Genomic DNA, 20,846 nt, shown 5'->3' on the forward strand with positions numbered 1-20,846 from the left:
GGGAGGCCTAACGGCAGCAGATGAACAAAAGAGACCCAAACAGCAAGACAAATGCTCTAAAACTGAGGTCTCATCGGAATCATGCATAAAAGCAGACCAGAACCTGAATGCTAAACCTAACTAAGGGGGCTGCCAGCTAAAATAACAGGTTTAAGTAGGACCAAGAGTCTCCTAATATGACAGCCAAAGTGTCCAAGAGACACTTAAAAGTCACACATCATAACAAACCCTAGGGGAATCACAACTTGAGAAAAAGCTAGCAGCTGATGCCAGCACCAAGATGACACATATGTTGGAATTATCTGACAAGGATTTTAAAGCAGCCACCACAAAAATACATCAACAAGCAACTGTGTATCCTCTTGGGAAAAAAATGAAACAAAAAAATCTAAGAACTAGAAGTTATTTTTTAAAAGACAAATGAAAGTTAAAGAACTGAAAACTACAATAACTGAAAGATAAACTCACTGAATTAGCTCAATAAGAGAATGCAGATAACAAAGCATAAAATCAGTGAACTTGAAGATAGAGCAATAGAACAGCAACAACAGAGAGAAAACAGACTGCGAGAAAAATGACTGAACCTCAGAGCCTGTAATACAAAAGCAAAAGATCCAACATTTACGTCAGTAGAGCTTCAAAAGCAGAGGAGAAAGCTGCTGGGGCTGAAAGAATATTTAAAGAAATAATGGCTAAGTATTTCCCAAATTTAGCAAAAGACATAAAACTACAGATTGAAGAAGCTGAGTGAAGCCCAAACAGAATAAACCCAAGAAAAAACATAGCAAGACAAATTAATAAAAACTAAAGAAAAAGATCTTGAAATCAGTGAGAGAGAAACAACACTGCACTTATGGAGGAATAACAATTCAAATAATAGCAGATTTCTCAACAGAAACCACGGAGGCCAGAAGGTTTTCAACACATTTTTCAAGTGTTGAAAGAAAAGGACTGTCAACCATGAGTTCTACACCAATGAAATTACCCTTGAGGAATGAACAAGAAATGAAAACATTCTAAGACTAGGAAAACTAAAAGAATTTGTGACTAGCAAACTCTCTTATAGAATGTCAACTCCTCGCCAAATTGATCTGTTGACTTAACACAATTCCTATCAAAATCTCAGCAAAGTTTTTTTTTATAGACACAGACAAGACTATTTAGAAATTTATATGAAAAGGCAAAGAACCTAGAATAGCTAAAACAATCTTGACAGAGAATAAAGTGAGAAGAATCACTCTACTCAATACTAAGGCCTACCATATAGCTACAGTAATCAAAACTGTGTGGTACTGGTGGAGGAAGAGTCACACAGATCAACAGAACAGCGCACAGAACCCAGAAACACACACACTAAGATGCCCAGCTAATTTTTTACATGGATGCAAAAGCAATTCAGTGCAAGAATAGTCTTTTCAACATATAGTGCTGGCATAATAGGACATCCACTGACCAATTAAAAAGAAAAAGGAATCTCAACCCAAGTCTCACATTTATAGAAAATGAACTTCGAGTCACTTATATGTAATGCTTAAAACTATAGAACTTTTAGAAAAAAGAAAAAAAGAAAGAAAATCTTCAGGAACTAATGGTAGGTAAAGAGTTCCTGGACTTGACTCTTAACAGCAAATCCACATAGAAAAAATTGATACATTGGATCCATCAAAATTTAAAATTTTGCTTTGTGAAGACCCTTGTAAGACGATGAAGAGACAAGCTACGGACTGAGAGAAAATATCTGCAACCCACATATCCAGCAAAGAACAAGTATCAAGAATATATATTTTTTAAAACTCAACAGTAAAAAGACAAAAATCCAATTATAAAATGGACAAATGACATGAACAGATATCATATGATATCCAACACCAGTAGCCATTAGAAAAATGTGAATTAAAACCACAAGATATCACTGCATACCTATCAGAATATATAAAATAAAAAAATAAGGATAACACCAAATACAGGCAAGGATACAGAGAAACTGTACCACTCAAGCACTGGTGAAATAGTAAAATGGTACAATCACTCTGGAAAATACTTTGGCAGTTTCTTTATAATACTGAACACAATTACTATACAACCCAGCAATTACATACTTGGGCACAGATCCTAGAGAAATAGAAAGTTATGTCTGCACAAAAACCTGCATGTACATTTTCACAGCAGCTTTTCTGGTAATCACCAAAAACTGAAAGTAACCTAGATGTCCTCCAAAGGGCTAACAGTCAAACCATGGTATATTCCATATCATGAAATACTCCTGGGCAATAAAAATGAATTAACTGTTGATAAACACAACAAATCAGATTATTTCTCAGGGAATTACGCTGAGTAAAGTGGCAAATCCCAAAAGGTTACATACTGTATTATAGAAATGGAAAATAAATTTGTTATTGCAGCTGATCAGAGATTGGGGAAGGTATGGTTATGAAAGGACAACCCAAGGGACCCTCACAATAATGGAACTATTTTGTATGTTGACTGTGGAAACACAAACCCACACCTGTGACAGAATTGCATAGACTTAAATGTACACAACACACACAAATCTTGGGGAACACGAAAAAATCTATTTAAACGGGAAAATTGAAAAAAACATAACATTAAAATGAATGATGAAGATGAAACGCTAGAAAGTGAGTTGATTTTCATAACCTAGCTGTATTGATTTTATTTGTGGATCTGATTTTCCTTTATGTAAAGTATATTTATGTATTCTTATCGCATGCTGCCTCCAAATTTTTACAGAATGAGTAAATAGGCAACCAACTGACCTCAGGTCCAAGTTTATATAAGTAAAAAAGCAGTTGGTGATGTACTGTGAATAGGAAATAAGTTATAATGAAAAAGTTAGTCTTTTAATGAAAATGACAAAGTTCTCAATGCTTAAAAACCTACGTAACTTATAATTCCTAAAACTTCCCAATTCTTTTTCTTCTACAAAATCAGTCGTACGTTGTATCAAAACCAGGAAATGAATATGATTACTTAACAGTTCATCCAAATGTACCGAGAGGAAATAATACTGTCTCTCAGTGCCATTAAAAAAAATACTGCCAAGGCAGGAGGATCACTTGAGTCCAGGAGATCGCCTGAGACCAGGAGGATTGCTTGAGACCAGCCTGGGCAATATAGCAAGACCTTGTTTCTACGAAAAGTAAAAAAAAATAGCCAGACATGGTGGTGCACCTGTAGTGCCAGTGAGTGGAGACACTGTGGCAAGAGGATGGTTTGAGCCCAGAAGTTCCAGGCTCTTCTCCCTCCGGAGGCTCTAAGGGGAAATCTGCCTCTTGCCTCTTCCAGTGGGCAGCTGTCAGCATTCCTTCCTGTGTGGCCACCACTCCAATCTCTGCCTACAGTCAGTGCCTCCTCTCCTTTCTTCCCCTCCCTCTGTGTGTCTCTCTCATATGGATACTTGGACTGGCATTTAGGGTCCACCCAGATAATTCAGGATAATCTCTTCATCTCAAGTTCCTGAATTTAATCACATCTGCAAAGACTCTTTGTCTAAATGGTCACATTCACAGGTTCCGGGGATTTGATGTGGATATCAAATGTGAGGAATAACATTTGGCCCACCACAGTGACTTATTCAGGGGACCAGGGTTCTGCATCCCTTACAAGTCGGTGATGTTCCTCATGCCCAGCCAAGTTCTAGAGCCATTGTTTAAGCATTAGGACAGGAAACTCCCACAGTGTGAGGCACCGGCTCGGCTCGGCTCAGATGGCAGTCCAGGGGCTTCACAAGTTGGCAAGGGAAAGAGTTGGAGAACGTGGGGAGTTTCAACAGCTCAAAGTTCTAGACACCAGTGGCAGGATGCATACTAATGGTGCTGTGACAGAGGGTCCACTCTATCATGGTGGCAGGACAGAGCTGAGGAGGCAATGCCAGGACAGGGATGGCAGTGGCATTAAAACTCACAATGGCCATGAGTAGGGTGGAATAGGGTAACTGACTTTAACAGAGCCAGCATAATGAACTATGTTCTATGGTGGAAAATAAAACAAAGAATCAGAGAACAAAAGGAGGGAGGGAAGAAAGAGATGACCTAAGCAGGAATGGGAAGAGGCATTGGACTGTTATCACAACACCGTGCAAGACTTCTGGAAACAGTCAATAGTGGGGACTTCTAATAGGGTGGTGGAGGAGGGGAGGGAAATTCCAAACAAAGTCAATGACTAGGTATATTTCTTTGAATTCTAAATGTCACCGTATATAGGACAATACTGTAGAAAATTCTTCTATAACATAGCTAGTTGGCAAATATTTTCATCTTTCACTATTAGCAACAGTGCCTTCTATTAAAGTGTGCACAAAATTAAGTCCTCTCGATGTGACATTAGTAAAGGTTTTGATTTGTTATTAATGCATCTTCATCACAACTTTCTTGCTTTTCTAACAATTATAAGGTTACCTTTATTACAGGGATGTTTAGAGTAAGAAGCTCTCTACAATTGAAAAGCAAATTAGTATCTCTGTTTTTAATGGAAGGGTACATCACTCACAACCTGTCAGTTTCTAGTATCAATCACCTGCTTCCAAAGAGTGGCAGAAAGTAACCAAGTGTTTAGCAAAGGCAGCACATACAGGCAGCACCTAAGAATTTGGGGTATCTAGCACCATCCCAGAGTCCTTGAGAAAATAACCACTTATTCTGAAGAGGTGAGATAAAATTCTACCTGTCCTAAAGAAAGCTGGCATGACAATGGCCCCAAACACACTGAACAAACAAGAAACAAAAATGCTCATAACTTATTTTAATCATGTGAGTCAGCTTACCCTTGAAATCCTTTAAAAAAATTATACATTTTAACTCAATAAAAATTTAGTTCTCTATCTCTGTTTTTAAAATAAAAGTTTCTTCACGGGAATGAGTTCTGAACAGATATTTTCTATATACAAAAAAAAAAAAAGGGTCAATATTGGAGTCAGAGCTCATAAGGAGAGAAGCCTGCATGCTATGCTAACACTCCCATTTGGAGGCTATTTTCTTGGCAATTGCCCACCACCACCTGCATGCATTTCTCTCAGTCTCTCTCTTACTACACTCGTTTGATTGGCCAAATACAGTTGGTTTTTAAATGTTTATGGCTGAGAGAAAACAATGTGAACATCCTGAAGCAGAGCAAAATGGAAAGTGATCAAGCAGAGCAGAACCCCTGGTGGCTGACAGTGCTGTTTAATTTCATACCTGTATTGTTAACCAAATATTTATTGTAGCTTAAATTTCAGTGAATCACTCAGTCCTGTGTTACATGTAAATCCTCAGGATAAAAACATCTCACATAGTGAAAGATAATGGAAATTAGATGAAATCGACTTGTTTCTGATTCCACTGCTGCTAACACTGACGTCATTTTGATCACACTGATGCACTGTGATCATCTGCAGAGGCCTTACTACAAGGCAGCTCCCTTCCTTGTATCCCTCAAGTCCCCTGACCCTCGCTCTTCCCCCACTTTCCTCAGAATGTATCATTTAATTCACAAACAAAAACGCAGCTATTCTCATTCTTCCCCGTTCTACTCTGCCCTGCCTCAAACTTGCCTGTGCCTTAAATGCTAAAACTTTTCTTCCTCTCTCGAGACTCAGTGGGAAAGTGGCCCCTATTTTTCCTGGAACTCCAGGCTCCCTTGTCTGTTCAGCAACTTCATATCAATTACCCCTTTCTCCTATACTTTCACCCTCTCTCTCATCCCTAGATTTAAGACATTGCTCACATCTTGTTCATCTACACACACACACACGCCCCACACCCTTGCTCAGCCCTACATCATCTCCCAGCTACTGTATCAACCACTTAGCGGCCAACCTACTGAAACAGAACAACGGTAAACTCGTCTCGCTTTGCCTCCCATTACCTTGCCTGAGTCACTGATGACATCTTTATTGCCAAACCCAGGAGACATGATTGAGGATGAGCTGATGTGAAATCTCTGTGCCATCTGACCGCAATGACTACCGCATCCTTTAGGAAACTTTCTCCTCCTTTGGCTTCCACAAAACTCCTCTCTTCCTATTTTCTTCCTATGTTTCCTGCTGTTCCTCCTCAGTGTCTTCTTTTGATCCTTTGCCACATCTTAGATGTCTCCATCTTCATCCCTCTTCTCTCTTCATGCAATTATTCCATCTATGCAATTTCATATACTCCCACGACTAAAATACCACCTATATACGCTGATAATGTCAAAATCTCCAACTCTTTTCATGATCTAAGGTCGGATCTATTCAGCCACCCAATAAAGATCTTCATTTGTCCCCACAAATCCCTAAAAGCCTCCAAATGTTTAAGTCTAAAACAGAACTCACTAGCTTCCCATTCCCAAACTCATTCCTCCCCTCGTTGTCATAAACCAAATCCCTGCATGTCTACTTGTTCCATACTAGAAATCTAGATATTATCCTAGACTCCTTCCCTTCCCCTTCATATCCCAAACGCTAGCACTGCCACTTCTTAAAATCTCTCTCAAACATCCCACTTTATTATCTGCCCCAAACATTTCTGACCAGATTATTATGCTACCGTTCTACTCATCTTCATGATCCTGGGCTTAACAATACCTCGTCCATGCATTTATACAGAAAAATATTTCTAAACAGCAGTGTTGAAAACACCACTCCCCTATTTACTATAACTCCCTTTCAAGATAAAACCAGTCACCTTAGTTTGGGGTAAGAGGTCTTCCTCACTATTACCAAACTCTATACATCATCTCTCATGTATCGATAAACATGCACACATGTGCACATACATATGACCCAATTATACAGAATAACTTGGACTTTACCACACACATTTCCATTTTTCTTCAGCGTCTATATTTACTATTCACCCCTAGTCGAAAGCTCCTCTCCCTCCAACCACCCTCACCCTTTTTGCCTGGTTAAGTCCTTTCTTCCTCTGGAGTGCAGCTCCAATGTGACCACTTCGATGAAGTTCCATCAGCCCCCACAGCCAGTCTGATTTGCGTGTTCCCCTCTACATTTTCATGGCATCCTGGGCACGCAGCTAATTGTTAATAAAAAGTTCTGCAATGATGTACCTGAGTGTCCACTAGCTCCTAAGCTACAGGAGGGCAAAGACTACACCCGTCATCTTTATTCCCCAGAGCCTCACAGAATGCTGGAAGCACAGCTGATATTCAGTAGATACTGGCTGAAGAAATGAATGAACAAAGTAGTTACACAGGTCTCTGATGCTCAGTGTCTTTTGGGTTTAAATGCTACTATTAAATATTCACAAAACATACTATTTAATAGCTGCATGTTATTCTATCCTAGGAATGTAGCACATGCTATTTACTTACGGTCTTCCTGTTAAATATTCAAGGTGTTTACAGAAGAATTCTTTGTACTCGAAAAGCCTATTTCGAATTATAAAGATGATGTAACCTAATGCAATATATAGTCAAATCTACTCAAATCTGTAACTGATACAATCCTTCAAGCCACTCCTGGCTAGAGATACTGGAGAGTTACTTTGCCTTTCCTTCACCACTTGTATAATGGCAGCCAAATCCAATAAACATCCCCTAGCAGAAGACTGTAGAAAGTATGATATTGTACTACCAAGCCTGAGGACATTATTTCCACAATGAATGAAAGTAGGATGTGTATGGATCTGATCTCTCTGTGCAGGGCATACTTAAAGGATGAGCCCAAAATAGAAGTGTGAAATAGGCAGTGTGCCTTCAGATCTCTCTGTAGGTGCAGCTTTGGGGTACCCCTAGCCCCAAAACGTGACACACAGCCTTACTTGGAGAACCATTCCTACAGAGCTTATGTCGTAAAGAAGGCCTCAATGAATCCTAATTTCTCTGTATCTGAAAAGCAAAGAGCTTTCCTTCGTAGATTCCATAAATGCCTTTCTTCACAATGTTTACATGTTCTTGCTTTTACAGAAGAAATGAATACAAAGCCCAAATTTTCCCTTTTTGCCCCAGGGTCTTAAAACCGCTAGGTTGCATGCTGATTAGTGAGTTTGTTCACAGCAATCATCCTTTCTGTGCCTGCAATTTTAGCCATAAACAATAATGAGTAACAGGTAGCATGTGACATTTGAGCAAAAAGAAATAACCTTCTCAGCTTACTAAATCCTGCTTTTAAAAAGTCATTACCTTACTGAAAATGGGTTAAGCTGGGGAAAAATGCAATCATTTAAATATTTTTTAAAAGTACTGATGGCATTTAAATTCAGAAAGAAAGGGTGGTTTATTTACTAAATGGCGTTAGCATAATAAATGGCTAGATATCTACAAAAAGGCAAAGTTTGACTCACATATCTCACCATATATAAAAGTAAATTCCAGATGAATTAAAGATATTCATATAAAAAATAAGACAGTCACATTCATAAAAGAATTTAGGCGAATATCTGTAGAACTAAGATGGAAAACCTAAACAATAAAGATAGATCAATGTGATTACACATATTTTAATTTATTCTATCGCAAAATACCCTAAACCACTTCAAAAATATATACACTGGGAAAACTTCCAAAATAAATAATCAAAGAGTTAATATCCCTAATATAGAAAGTACTCCCATAAACTGATAAGTAAAAGGCAACTCAATGGAAAAATGGCCAGATAATACGAACAGAAATTCACACAAGACAAAATTGAAATGGCCAATAAACATAAAAAGCCGTTCAACTTCACCAATATTCAGAAAATACAACTTAAAGCAACAACGAGATAGCAGTTTTCACCCATCACATTTGCATAAAGAGTGATAACACCCAGTGTTGTTAAAGATATGATAAAAATGAACAACCTTATACAAGACTGCAGAAAACATTTAGGAAAGAAATCTAGTAATATCTATACAATGTTAAGTATACATATCCTTTGAACTGTCAGTCCCATTATCAGAAACCTACCCTTTGGAAATCAAAGCACTGTTGTATAAGAATAAAGATAACATAGGCCAGGCGCGGTGGCTCATGCCTGTAATCCCGGTACTTTGGGAGGCACAGGTGGGCGGATCACCTGAGGTCGGGAATTCGAGACAAGCCTGACAAACACAGAGAAACCCTGTCTCTACTAAAAATACAAAATTAGCCGGGCATGGCGGTGCATGCCTCTAATCCCAGCTACTCAGGAGGCTGAGACAGGAGAATCGCTTGAACCCGGGAGGCGGAGGTTGCAGTGAGCTGAGATCACGTCATCACACTCCAGCCTGGGCAACAAGAGTGAAACTCCGTCTCAAAAAAAGATATATAAACAAAGATATTTATTGTCTCATTGTTTATAATACAAACAAAAAACAATATCTCACAGGAAGCCACCCAAATGTACATCAATATGCAATAACTGAATAAATTAATACATCCATACTATAGAATACACTGTAGTTAATTTTAAGTGATTCTGATCTATACGTACTAGAGGAATGGGGTGGGGGTCAACTTAACAAATGGTCCAATTTATGAAGCATACATTTATTATTATTGAAGTCCAATACATGGGAAAAGTGTGCATGTGTGTACTTGTTTGAGCATGGGGAAAAGTATGAAAAGATACACCCTACAATGTTAACATTAGTTGGGGATTAATGTCACATTATTTGAGAAGAGATGGTACAGAATCAGCTAGGGTAAAAGTAAGTTTCGCTTCATAATATGTTAATCATTTCAGTTGTTACAATTAAGTTATTTTACTTTTGTAACTAAAGAAAATATTAAGTAAAATATTGTCCCCTCTAATATAGGTTAATGAATAATATCTAATATACTAAGACATATATAAACAACACTGAATTATAAAGGATTTCACTGTGATTTTAAGTGTTCTTAGAGAACACTTTCTAAATGAGATACATTCTATTGCATCTTGAGATTTTAATAAGATTTCAAGTTCAGTGCTCTATCATTGGTCCCTTGAACAAAAATAGAAACCTAAAGCCCACTGCACATCATGATTCACTGATACATTAGATTGCTTCCTTATATTTCCAGAAAATTCATCTGCATTTTTTTTTCAACCCTTTTCTTGACTGTTTTTCTACCAATTACATGGTGTCTAAAAAGATGAACCAGACAACAGCTGAAAAAGATTTTGAAGAGAATAAACACATGGGAAAGCAATAATCTCATAAGCAAACCCACTTGACTGTTCAGTAATCCACAAACACTGGCAGCTAAAACAATACCCTGGATATTAACTATTCTTTGCAGTACCACTGATTTGATACTAGTTATTTGTTAGCGATTGAATTCAAATATAATAATAGTTTCATCTTGTTTGAAAATAGGTATTGCTTAAAATTATTATTAACTTCTTCTGCAAACGCTGTTTTACAATACACTGTGAGGAATCTAATAAAGAAAATGAAATTAAAAACAGACTTACTAAATTGAGTTGAACTGATCCAAAACATTTAGCATGATACAGATTCTGAAAGGAAGTTTGGTGGCTCTCACAGTGTCTTTTTAAGATTCTACTCTAAGTCAAAGAAAGGACTAGCAGAAAAATTGTAATTTTTGCTGTAAGATGCTGGTAGAAAACTTACCAACTGTAAGATTGTCTCCAACTTGCTGCAATTGTATGATAAAGTCAAAGTGCAAATATTTTAGATGCACACAAGCCTTGGTTCATACCTTAACTCAAGTATTTCTAAATTGTGTGACCTTAGCTAAGTTAATGTACTTGCATGAGTTTCAGATTCTTTATGCACAAAATAGAGACAATAGAGGGTTTCAAGGTTAGAGATAGCATTCACCACGCCAAGCACATAGTAGCTGCTTGATGAATTACAGTAACTGATATTATGATTATTAGCATGCCTTGAGAAAGAAATGAGGCCTTACCTAACAGATAAACCAACTCAAATGACAGAATTTCTCATCAGAAACTAAAGAGGACCAAAAGGGAGCAGCAGAACATTTTTCAAGGGCTGAAAGAAAAGAGCTGCCAACTGCAAATTTTATATCCAGCAAAATTATTCTTGGCAAATGAAGATAAAAATTAAGACATTCTCAGCTGAAATAATAAAGAGAATTTGTCTCCAGTAGACCAACCCTAAAGAATGTGTAAAGAAAGTTCAAAAAAACAGAAAGTGATAAAAGAATATTAGAACATCAGGAAGTAAAGGAAGGAAGAAAAAACATAAGCAAAAATATGGGTAAACACATTAGACTTTCTTGAGTTTTCTAAATTATGTTTGATGGCTGAAACAAAAATGACATTGTCTAATGTGATTACTAATGTGTGTAGAAGAAATATTTAAGACAGTTATAAACAGTGTGGGGTAAGAAGACTTCAAGGAAGGTTCATAAAATGACATAGAACCACACATACATTGTACCAATCAGTTTTCTGATTTTGATGTGTACTAAATTATATAAGCAATATTCATTAGGAGCAACCAGGTGAGGAGCACAGAGAGCTCTCTGTACTATCTTTGCAAGTCCTTATACATCTATAATTATCTCAAAATAAAAAGTTAAAAGGAATGGTTCCTAACTTCAGTCATGTGACTAAACCATTCAAGACTATAATTTGCTCTTAAACTTTTCAGGCGAGAGACAGCACAATTTCCTTCTACAGTTTAACCTAACAACCTAATAATGCTAAAAGTCAGTAAATTCTATCTTTTAAAAATACTTGCACTCCTGTTATTAATGAGCCCATTTTTGTCTTCGTGCTCTTTTGTAGGTGTCTAAGATTATACCCAAATGCATATAAGTTTTATCAGTTGAAACCCAAATGTTAAAATGTGAATTCTTAAAAGAATATACTGTTTGATCTGTTAATAAGGTGAACAATTTTAATACAAATGCAGCTAGGTTTTGTCTTTTCAACAGAATAAGGCATTTTATAAGATACAATAATACAATTTTACTGTGATTTATTTTAAGAAAATAAATATACCAAAATTTATACTAAGTATCCTACAAATATGCATACTGACTCTGCTGGTATTACCAATGTTTTAAACATTTTAAACTCATCTTGTGATATTTTTCCAAGTAGTTTGTAAGTAGTCAATACAGTTTCATTATCTTATTACTCTATATCACATAGACCTTACATTTTTGTTTGTGAAATTGGCTACTGAGGCTATTCAAACCATGCAGGTATGGGTTCTAAAGGTGATCACATTTGCAGGAGATTTTAAAGTCATCTGTGCAAACAGGGAACATCACTTTAGATAAAACTGGACATTAGCCAAGTTGGTCACCCAATTTAGCTGGGTACTGGCCTGCTGAAAACAGAAAACCAATCAAGGACAGCAATCTAACAACTGACTGTTGAAAAGAAATATACATAGCTAGAGAGAGCAGGCAGGGAGGTGGGGCCATCTAAGGAGAACACTCATGAACAACAGAAGTGTGTGTCCAGTTCTGGGCGGCCCATTTTAAATAGAACCTTGAAAAACTAGAGTTCTCTTATAAAAAGTTCTTAAATAAGGAGAAAATATTTCCTCTTTTTAGTACTACCTGCTACTATAATTGTATCATGAAATCACCCATTGACTCAACAAATATTTATTAAGCACTCCTTAACACAGAAATACAAAAATAAGAAAGAGAGAAGAGAAGGTAGAGAAATTAGTTTGGGGAAAGGAAAATTAAGGTGATACTAAGAACATGGAAGTTGGGGATGTCTGGGAGACATCCAAGTGGAGATGTCAAACAGGCAAAACCAGCTAGCAGGCAGACATAAATACTGTAAGACCACACTGCCAGGGAGACCACCCAAGGAAGGCGGCAAACAGGTGGCAGACTTGGGCTCAGGAGGTAGCAACCATCTCTGTCCTATAAATAAGGACAGAACTAAACTCGCCCTTTCCAGGGAAAGAAGCAAAAAGGGAAACAGCAATGCAAGGTGAAGAGGGAAGAGCAGTATAGGAGTCTGTTTGGGAGAGAGCTGGCGCAGGCGGGAAGGCCGCACAACCGCCTCTCTTGAATCCTTTTGCTTCTTGTCAGGCTTCCATGCTATCTATACGATAGAAATAAATAATGCTCTTTTGTTATTAAACCATTTGTTAATAGCATTCTGTGTTCATGTCTTCAGTCATATTGACATCATGTTCTGCTTCGGTTTAGTTGAACTTGAAATCATCAGTTTGCACTTTATTATACAACTTCCAATGGTGATATCGCTAGCCTGATGACAACAGATTTATAAGAAAGAATCTAAAAATAAAAGCCATTATGCTGCTGACCACCAAATAAAAATAGATTTACTATCTTCAAGGTCACTCAGAGCTGCATTTAACAAATTCAGTTTCCCCTTCGCAATTACAAATGAAGAAAGTAAGCACAAATCAAACCAGCATGGAGGCTGGTGTGGCTCCTATTAATGCCAGCTGTATGAGAAACATTTAAACTTGGTATTCAGCTAGCACTGTGGATTTTGTAACTAGTCATCATCTCCTTCATTAATAAGCAGTTAGTGACAAAATCAGATCACATCATCTGTGCAGTTAATTACAAGCTGGAAAATATTCAGGGTATACAAATTTTATTAGCATGGCTGACATCTGTCAACTATTTTGGTTAATTACTCCTGAATTTGGATTCCAGCCTTCAACTATTCCAAATTTTAATATATTTGACATAAACGGTTTGCAAGCTACCATTATCTCTGTTGAGTATTTTTATCTTACTCCTACTCTAAAATTGTCAGACATAAGTAGTGTTAACTCTCATGCTGACAGTTGATTCTGTAGCTAAATAAAATAAACTGTTAATTAGTACAATGCTATCTACCATCAGGTTAAGGTTTTTTTTCTTAATTCTTATTAAATATTCTCAGCATTGCTATATAGAACATAAAATATCTTGAATTCTCTTAATTACATGTTAAGGATATAACCCTGAAACTTTTTACTTTGGAGGAAAAAAAAAAAAAAAAGCACTTGGCTTTTCATTTTTACAGGTTGGATATGGGTAGGGTATTTGTGTTGCTTTATAAGTAAACATGCTTCCCACACCTCATCTAATCTACACATCATTTGTAGATCAGGCTTCTTGGGAGAAATTAGTTTTTAAATGAAAGAAGACGGAGGCAAAAAGAGAAGATCAAAAATGTTCAGAAGGAATGGGAGAGATGAACCACAGTGAGTAGAAGAAGTAATTCCAGAAAGTAAAGCAAAAGCAGTTAACTGAACAGTTTACATTTCACAGGTAGTCAGTGGCGACAAGAATACACAAAAGGAAAAATTAAAAATGGAGAAAATATACTAAAAACAAAATATGTACAATTACTCACTTTTAATTTCCCCATGTTACTATAATAATTTTCCATATTCTTAAAGAAAATAGGCTTAGAGAAACTAAGTGAATCCCTAAATTTGCAAAGTTAGCAAATGGCAGAGTGGTGATTTGAGCTCAGGCAGGCTGACTTCAGGCCTTCAACCACAACACAACCTTGTTTCCAAAATGTATATTCTCCACTTAAAAGAAAGGTCTTAGGAGGATAGTGTAGGCTCACTCTCAAGGATACATATGTCCTGAACTGTCTTTCCAGAAGGGTTAGTTTGCAGTGACCCAGTTACCATTCCATTTGTGGTGTTTATGTAACTGATCAACACGGGTGTCACCTGTGGTGGTAACGAATGATCCAGCTACCTGACACATAACACGAGTTGAGCCCTGGCTTCCTTACTACAATCAATACTCCTTTAGAAAAATGTGGAGCCTTAACATGAAAGGCTATACGCTGTAAAAGACATGGCTATCTAAGCACATATGGCACCCTGATCTCTTTCCTTCACAACTGGAATTAGGCTGCTCCCAATAATAATGGCTTAATCTACTCTTTTTTTGGAGAATGTGGATATTCCTGAACCTCTGGTTTAAATCTCTCATAATCTCACCCAAAATGCCCACCATCTGGCAGGTACCAGCAGCCTAGGTGAGTACAGACAATGGTCAACCGGCATCTGTGGCGTGAGGATGCTTGTGGAGAGCTGCTTTGGAGAAGGCATCCCGTATTTAGACCTATCATATTAAGTGGGGATTTTGTGGAGAATCACTCAGGCAAATCAAGCAAAAAGACCAATTCCCAGTGTCCGCTTAATGTAATTGCAAGGTACCCCTAAGTATCACTTTTGTTTCTTTTATGATCAGTGACATTCAGTGGTTTACATTTTAAACCCAGATAATGGTTTTACATGTCAGAGACTCAGAAATGACTCAATATTGTCAAGATGTCTATTCTACCCAAATTGATTTATAGATCCAAAGCAATCCCAATCATAATCTGAGGATACCTTTTGGTAGAAATTAACAAACTGTTTCTAAAAAGGAAAACAAAGTTGGGAGGCTAATGATACCTGACTTCAGGAATTATGATGAAGTGACAGCAATCAAAATAGAGTGGTACTGCTGCAAAGAGACACAAACACATCAACGGAACAAAACAGAGTCCAAAAATAGATCCACACATACATGGACAAGTGATTTCCAAGAAAGTGAAAAGGCAATTCAGTGAAGGAAGGGACGTCTTTTCAACAAATGGTGCTGGAACAATTCTATGTCCATGTACACACACAAAAAAAGATTTTGGATCCATACATTTCATGATGTACAGGAGTCCTTATCTGCAAGAGATACATTCAAAGACCCTAGACAATGCCTGAAACCAGATAGTACTGAACCCTATATATACTGTATTTTCCTATTCATATTTACCTATGATACAGTTTAATTTATAAATCAGAAAGTAAAATATTAATAATAACTAACAAAATAGAACTATAACATACTGTAATAATAGTTATGTGAATGTGGGCTGTCTCAAAGTATTTTACTGTACTATACTCACCTTTCTCCTTGTAATGATGTGACATGGTACAATGCCTATGTAATGAGGTGAAGTAGGGTGGAGGACGTACGCATTGTGACACAGCATTAGGCTACTATTGACTATCTGTATTCTTGAATCTGTGTAACTATCCCTTACTTGGTGTAACTCATTGCAAGGGATCCCTTGCTCAAGTCGTCATACAGGCTGAATGATTCCGGCACAACACATTGCTGTCAACTGGAACATCTTTTTGGTTCATATCTTCCACTCACAAATTTACCTTTCCACCTTAAGTAAGCACTTAATATACATTGTGGCCATAACTTCTGCAGTTTGAGGTGCAACAGCAAGACCAGCACAAATTTACTTGTCCTGTTTCACAATTTCATGGATAGATTTGTTCTTAACCTTAGCAACCTCGGCATATTTTTCTCTTTCCTTATTGAGTCAAGAACGTTCACCTTTTCATTTAAAGGAAGCACTTTCTAGCTTCTCTCTGGCACATCCAAATTGCCAGCAACACTACTCCTATACTTTGGGGTCATTATTAACTGAAATAAGGGTTACTTGAACACAAGGACTGAGATGCTGCAACAGTTGATCTGATCACTATGAACCTGAAAGAGCAAATCCCTCAAGATGAATCCTGAGGGGCTAACTGGGTCTAATTTTACAATACAGCCAAGTGGCCATTTGCTAACTAGAGGTCACACAGTACCCCGAGTTCCCAGAAACAACATCTCCTTAATTCTGAACCTTCGCAACTGACTATTCCTGTTCAGGCCACCTGAACCAACCAACAGACTGCGTAGCCTGCACCAACCAACCAGAAATCACTTGCACTGAACGACCTGAACTAAGCAAGGTGGACTCCTTCATTTGAAAAAATGTACCTGAATGGGAACCTGGGCAGAAAGCCGCTCTATAAAAGCTCCATCCATCCTCTGTTCTCTGGAATACACCTTCGTTTTACAGGGCACAAGGGATGGTGCGAGATTTCATCACACTACTCAAAACGGTGCACAATTTAAAACTTATGAATTATTTGCTTCCGGATTTTCATTTAATGTTTTCGGACCACAGGGGACTAAAACCACAAAAAAATGAGTATGCAGGTAAGAGGGGACTACTGTGAATATGTCAAAGCATATCAAATTATATATCTTAAATATTTCCCACTTACTATATTTCAATTATAGTTCCATAGAGCTATAACTTCAAAAAAAAAAAAAAAAAAAGTCCAGCACAGGGTAGTTTGGGAGTTAATGTAATTATTATCCCATCCTGACCCACCTCAGGAGTATCTGAGGACAGCACAGTGCCTCTAGTAAGGAAGGAGGTCTTCTTGGGTGTAGTTAAAGCTGTCACGGCCATTCTCACGATCTTCCCCCCACAAAGCTGGTAGCTTTAAATCATGATCATAAAGCTACATCATGTATGAATGACAATGTTTTTCTGTTCTATAAAGCAAGCTGTATCTTACCCAAAAGTGCAACAGATCATTAAGAAACAAATTCAAAAGGAGAAATGTACTGACTATTTAAATCCCATTAGAAAGTATTAACTAAGCCATCCCAGGACACTCCCACAACACTGACTCACAGAGGCATTCCCATACAGATTCAGAATGAGTAGCATGTTGCAATCTGGATGTAGCTTATGCTTCTTGGCACATTAACTCTTGCTGCCCACTGAGTCTTAGGAAAGGTTGACCAAACCCCGAAACAATCTAACATTACTCTTCACTAGAGCTCTAGAGGCTTGTAAGGAGTGCGACAGTAGTTTCTAGAGGAACAGCTGCGTCCAGAGCTTGCATGCTACTCATATATGATGACTTGAGAAACATTAGCTTTATTGGTTGTTAAGCAAGAAAGTGACACAGGTTTTGGATGAAATGTTCACTCAGGGGAAATACAAAGTGTTTATTTAAATACGTTAACTATATTGTGTCTAACCACCATCCCAAAAATGTGATGAACGGCACATTTGAGATGTTGGATAATAGAAAGGGGGTCCGGGCACAGTGGCTTACACCTGTAATCCCAGCACTTGGGGAGGCTGATGCAGGCTGATCACCAGAGGTCAGGAGTTCAAGACCAGCCTGGCCAACATGGTAAAATGCCATCTCTACTAAAAATACAAAAGTGAGCTGATCATGGTAGCAGGCAACGTAATCCCAGCTACTCAGGAGGCTGAGGCAGGAGAATCGCTTCAACCCGGGAGGCGGAGGTTGCAGTGAGCCAAGATCGTGCCACTGCACTCCAGTCTGGGCAACAAGAGTGAAACTCCATCTCAAAAAAAAATAAATAAATATAATAATAATAATAATAGAAAGGGGAAAACAGGGTTGCTGCCAGTGAGGGAACTTAATAAAGGATAACCTTTTCAGGATAAAGACAGGTGAGTTGTTCGAAGTGAAAGGAGAAGATTCCAAGGACAGAAAGGTGAAGAGTTTACTAATTCGGAAAGAAAGAATCAAAAACTTGCATTGGCAATGGAGACGAGAGGTCCTAAGTGAGAGCCCCAGATTGGAAGCCAGACACCGTCCACTCCAGAGCCCATATTCTTCACCCTCCTACTGACCAACTCTTTCATGCCATCAGCAGCACTGACACGTGGGCCTTCACAATGAACACTTCGTGAGACTGGCAGTGTCTCTGCGGCTGTCCTCACTGTGCAGACAGCACAGATAACACGGAAATCACGGCAACAGAAAACTAACATTTATGAAGCCTCTCATATATAAATGTTAGAATCTAGCATACGTCATGGTAAAGCAGAAATTATTCTGAATACACAGCATATTCTATTTTCTCTGTCTTCACATGAAGGTGACAAATGTAGCAGGGATGACAGGCACATACTATAAAATGATTACCCTAGTTAAAAGTTCTTATGCAGAAGTCATATTCATTGGGAATATAAAATAATACAGGTCTTAGCAGCAAACTTTCAGTTTAGTGTCAACTATGACGCATAAAATAAAACGAATAAAAAGACCATGCAATGCAGCACATTAAAAGCACTCTGAGGCAAAGGCAGGGCGCAGGGGGGCTAGGTCAAGAGATCTGGGGGTGCAGGTTAGCTGTAAATAACTTAATTATTCCAAGTCCATTTCTTCATCTATAAAATGCAGAATAATTTCATTTGCCGCAATAACGTCTCAGGTCTTAGAGGATTAAATGAGACAGTGTAAAAGAAACTGCCAAGGCTCATACACAAATGTAGCGGGGGTATTCTCATCACCACTGCTTTCTCTCTTTCAGAGATGTCAACTATGTAATCCCTTCACTTGGTTTCAGCACTTCAAAAGATGGAACTTCTATTCAGCCAAAGCTTCCACTAAGGTATCTGAATAATTTTTTGGTATCCTTAATCATATCTAATTTTTTTTGTAGACACAGGATCTGACTCTGTCACCCAGGCTGGAGTGCAGTGACAAGATCACAGCTCACTGCAACCTGAAATCCCTACCCCGCCCCCTGAAATAGGACTACAGGCACACACCATCACATCCAGCTAACTTTATTTTTTGTAGAGAAGGGGTCTTGCTGTTGCCCAGGCTGATCTCAAACTCCTGACCTCAGGCAATCTTCCCACCTCAGCTTCCCAGAGCTCTGTGATTACAAGTGTGAGCCACTGCACCCAGCCAATCACACATAATTTTGACTGCTGGCACATGAAATAGAGGATTACTGGTCTTGTAAATTTTCACATCTTTTTTCTAAAGTTTGCTCTGTGTATACTAGAAAACATTTGTGGTATTATGCTAAAACATTCTTTATAAAAACTCACATTTTGTCCTTACAAACAATTACACTCATTTTTTTTATTCCACCCCAAAGTCCACCCCTCAAATCTGGGAAATAACAATTTTATAAGAATTTTTAAAAGAAAAAAAACTTTTATTACTTACCACTCAGGTTTTCAGACATATTTTTTGCATTGGAGTATCTCCTTTCACCCCTGAAGGGCACTGAACAATAAAGGTGAAGGACTACAATAAAATGTCCCGTATTGACTTTTAAAATGTATTAATCGTCTTTTAGTGTCATGAGATCATGTGGAAAGAAAAGCAATGTGAAATCAGACCAGGCTCTCCTGGACTCATAGAGGAGGAGCTGCTGCCCCTTAGATATATAACCCAGGAAATTTTTTTATTGTGACTAATCCATTAGACAGTCTATGTTCTACATTTTTTGCTCAATAAAATAAATAAATAATGAGGTAAAGATACACTTTCATTACAGAACATTCTATTATCTATGTAGGTACTTGGGGAGGGTAGATGAGTTTTTAAAAAGCAGTTTAACATTTTTCTGGCTCTTATTTACAACTCTAGACTACAGATTTCAGGGAAAGGGGAAGAGAGTGAGGACAAAGAATCTGTTCTAATCTAAACATTCTTCATGATTTAGTGGTAATTACTTCTTTTAAGGTTCAGTCACCTTCAAAATATAACATGATAAAAAGAAGAGAAAAATATTACATGGTTCATAGCCAAGAACATTAATAAGAGTACTATCTAAAGTATAATCATTATTTTCATTTTCTCTTTAAAATTTTTCATTTATCATCTCAGTTGCCAAATTTCAATCTTCATTGATTAAAAACACAGCAAAACTCCTTGCATACAAATGCATTCAGGTTTGCAAACATTAAATCATCATTAGATTAGAATGACAAGCATGACAAAATTAATACAGCAAAAGAGGTTTGGGGAAATATAAACTCTAAAATGTACTGAATTAGGTTTTAAATTGAACCCATATAAGCTTAAGTTCAATCAAAACCAATATTGCACACTTTTTAATCAATTATTTCATAATCATCCCTCTAAATCCTTTAATTTACCAAGAAATCCTATCTAAAAAGTTTTCTAAAGTCAGCCATAAAATACCACTAAAATGCAAACGGGGTCTAAACTTCCACTAAGTCCATCAAATGTCACTTGATTTCATCAAATCACTTTACATGAATGAATCTTAAAAATGTCTTCAGCGTTCATTAGTATTACAATTAAGAACCATATTATATTGAAAATAAAACAACATATTTATTTTGAACAATCACGGATTTAAAC

General features: G+C 37.5%; 1 protein-coding gene across 4 annotated transcripts in view; it reads right to left on the bottom strand.

The window, feature by feature from the left end:
• The window catches only part of SDK1 (sidekick cell adhesion molecule 1), a 972,135-nt gene that overhangs the window by 815,636 nt on the left and 135,653 nt on the right, over positions 1 to 20,846 (bottom strand). For 2 of the 4 annotated variants that reach the window (XM_073012858.1, XM_073012857.1), the window contains exon 1: positions 19,680 to 19,935. The exons of 1 other annotated variant lie outside the window; for it this stretch is intronic. In XM_073012858.1, the coding sequence (XP_072868959.1) occupies positions 19,680 to 19,698 (19 nt within the window). In that variant the 5' untranslated portion in view covers positions 19,699 to 19,935. Of the gene's footprint in view, positions 1 to 19,679; positions 19,936 to 20,846 lie in introns of those variants that run through there. One more of the 4 variants, XM_073012859.1, reaches the window with a different exon arrangement.

Source organism: Chlorocebus sabaeus, chromosome 28 (assembly GCF_047675955.1).
Source record: "Chlorocebus sabaeus isolate Y175 chromosome 28, mChlSab1.0.hap1, whole genome shotgun sequence".
Lineage (NCBI taxonomy): Eukaryota > Metazoa > Chordata > Mammalia > Primates > Cercopithecidae > Chlorocebus > Chlorocebus sabaeus.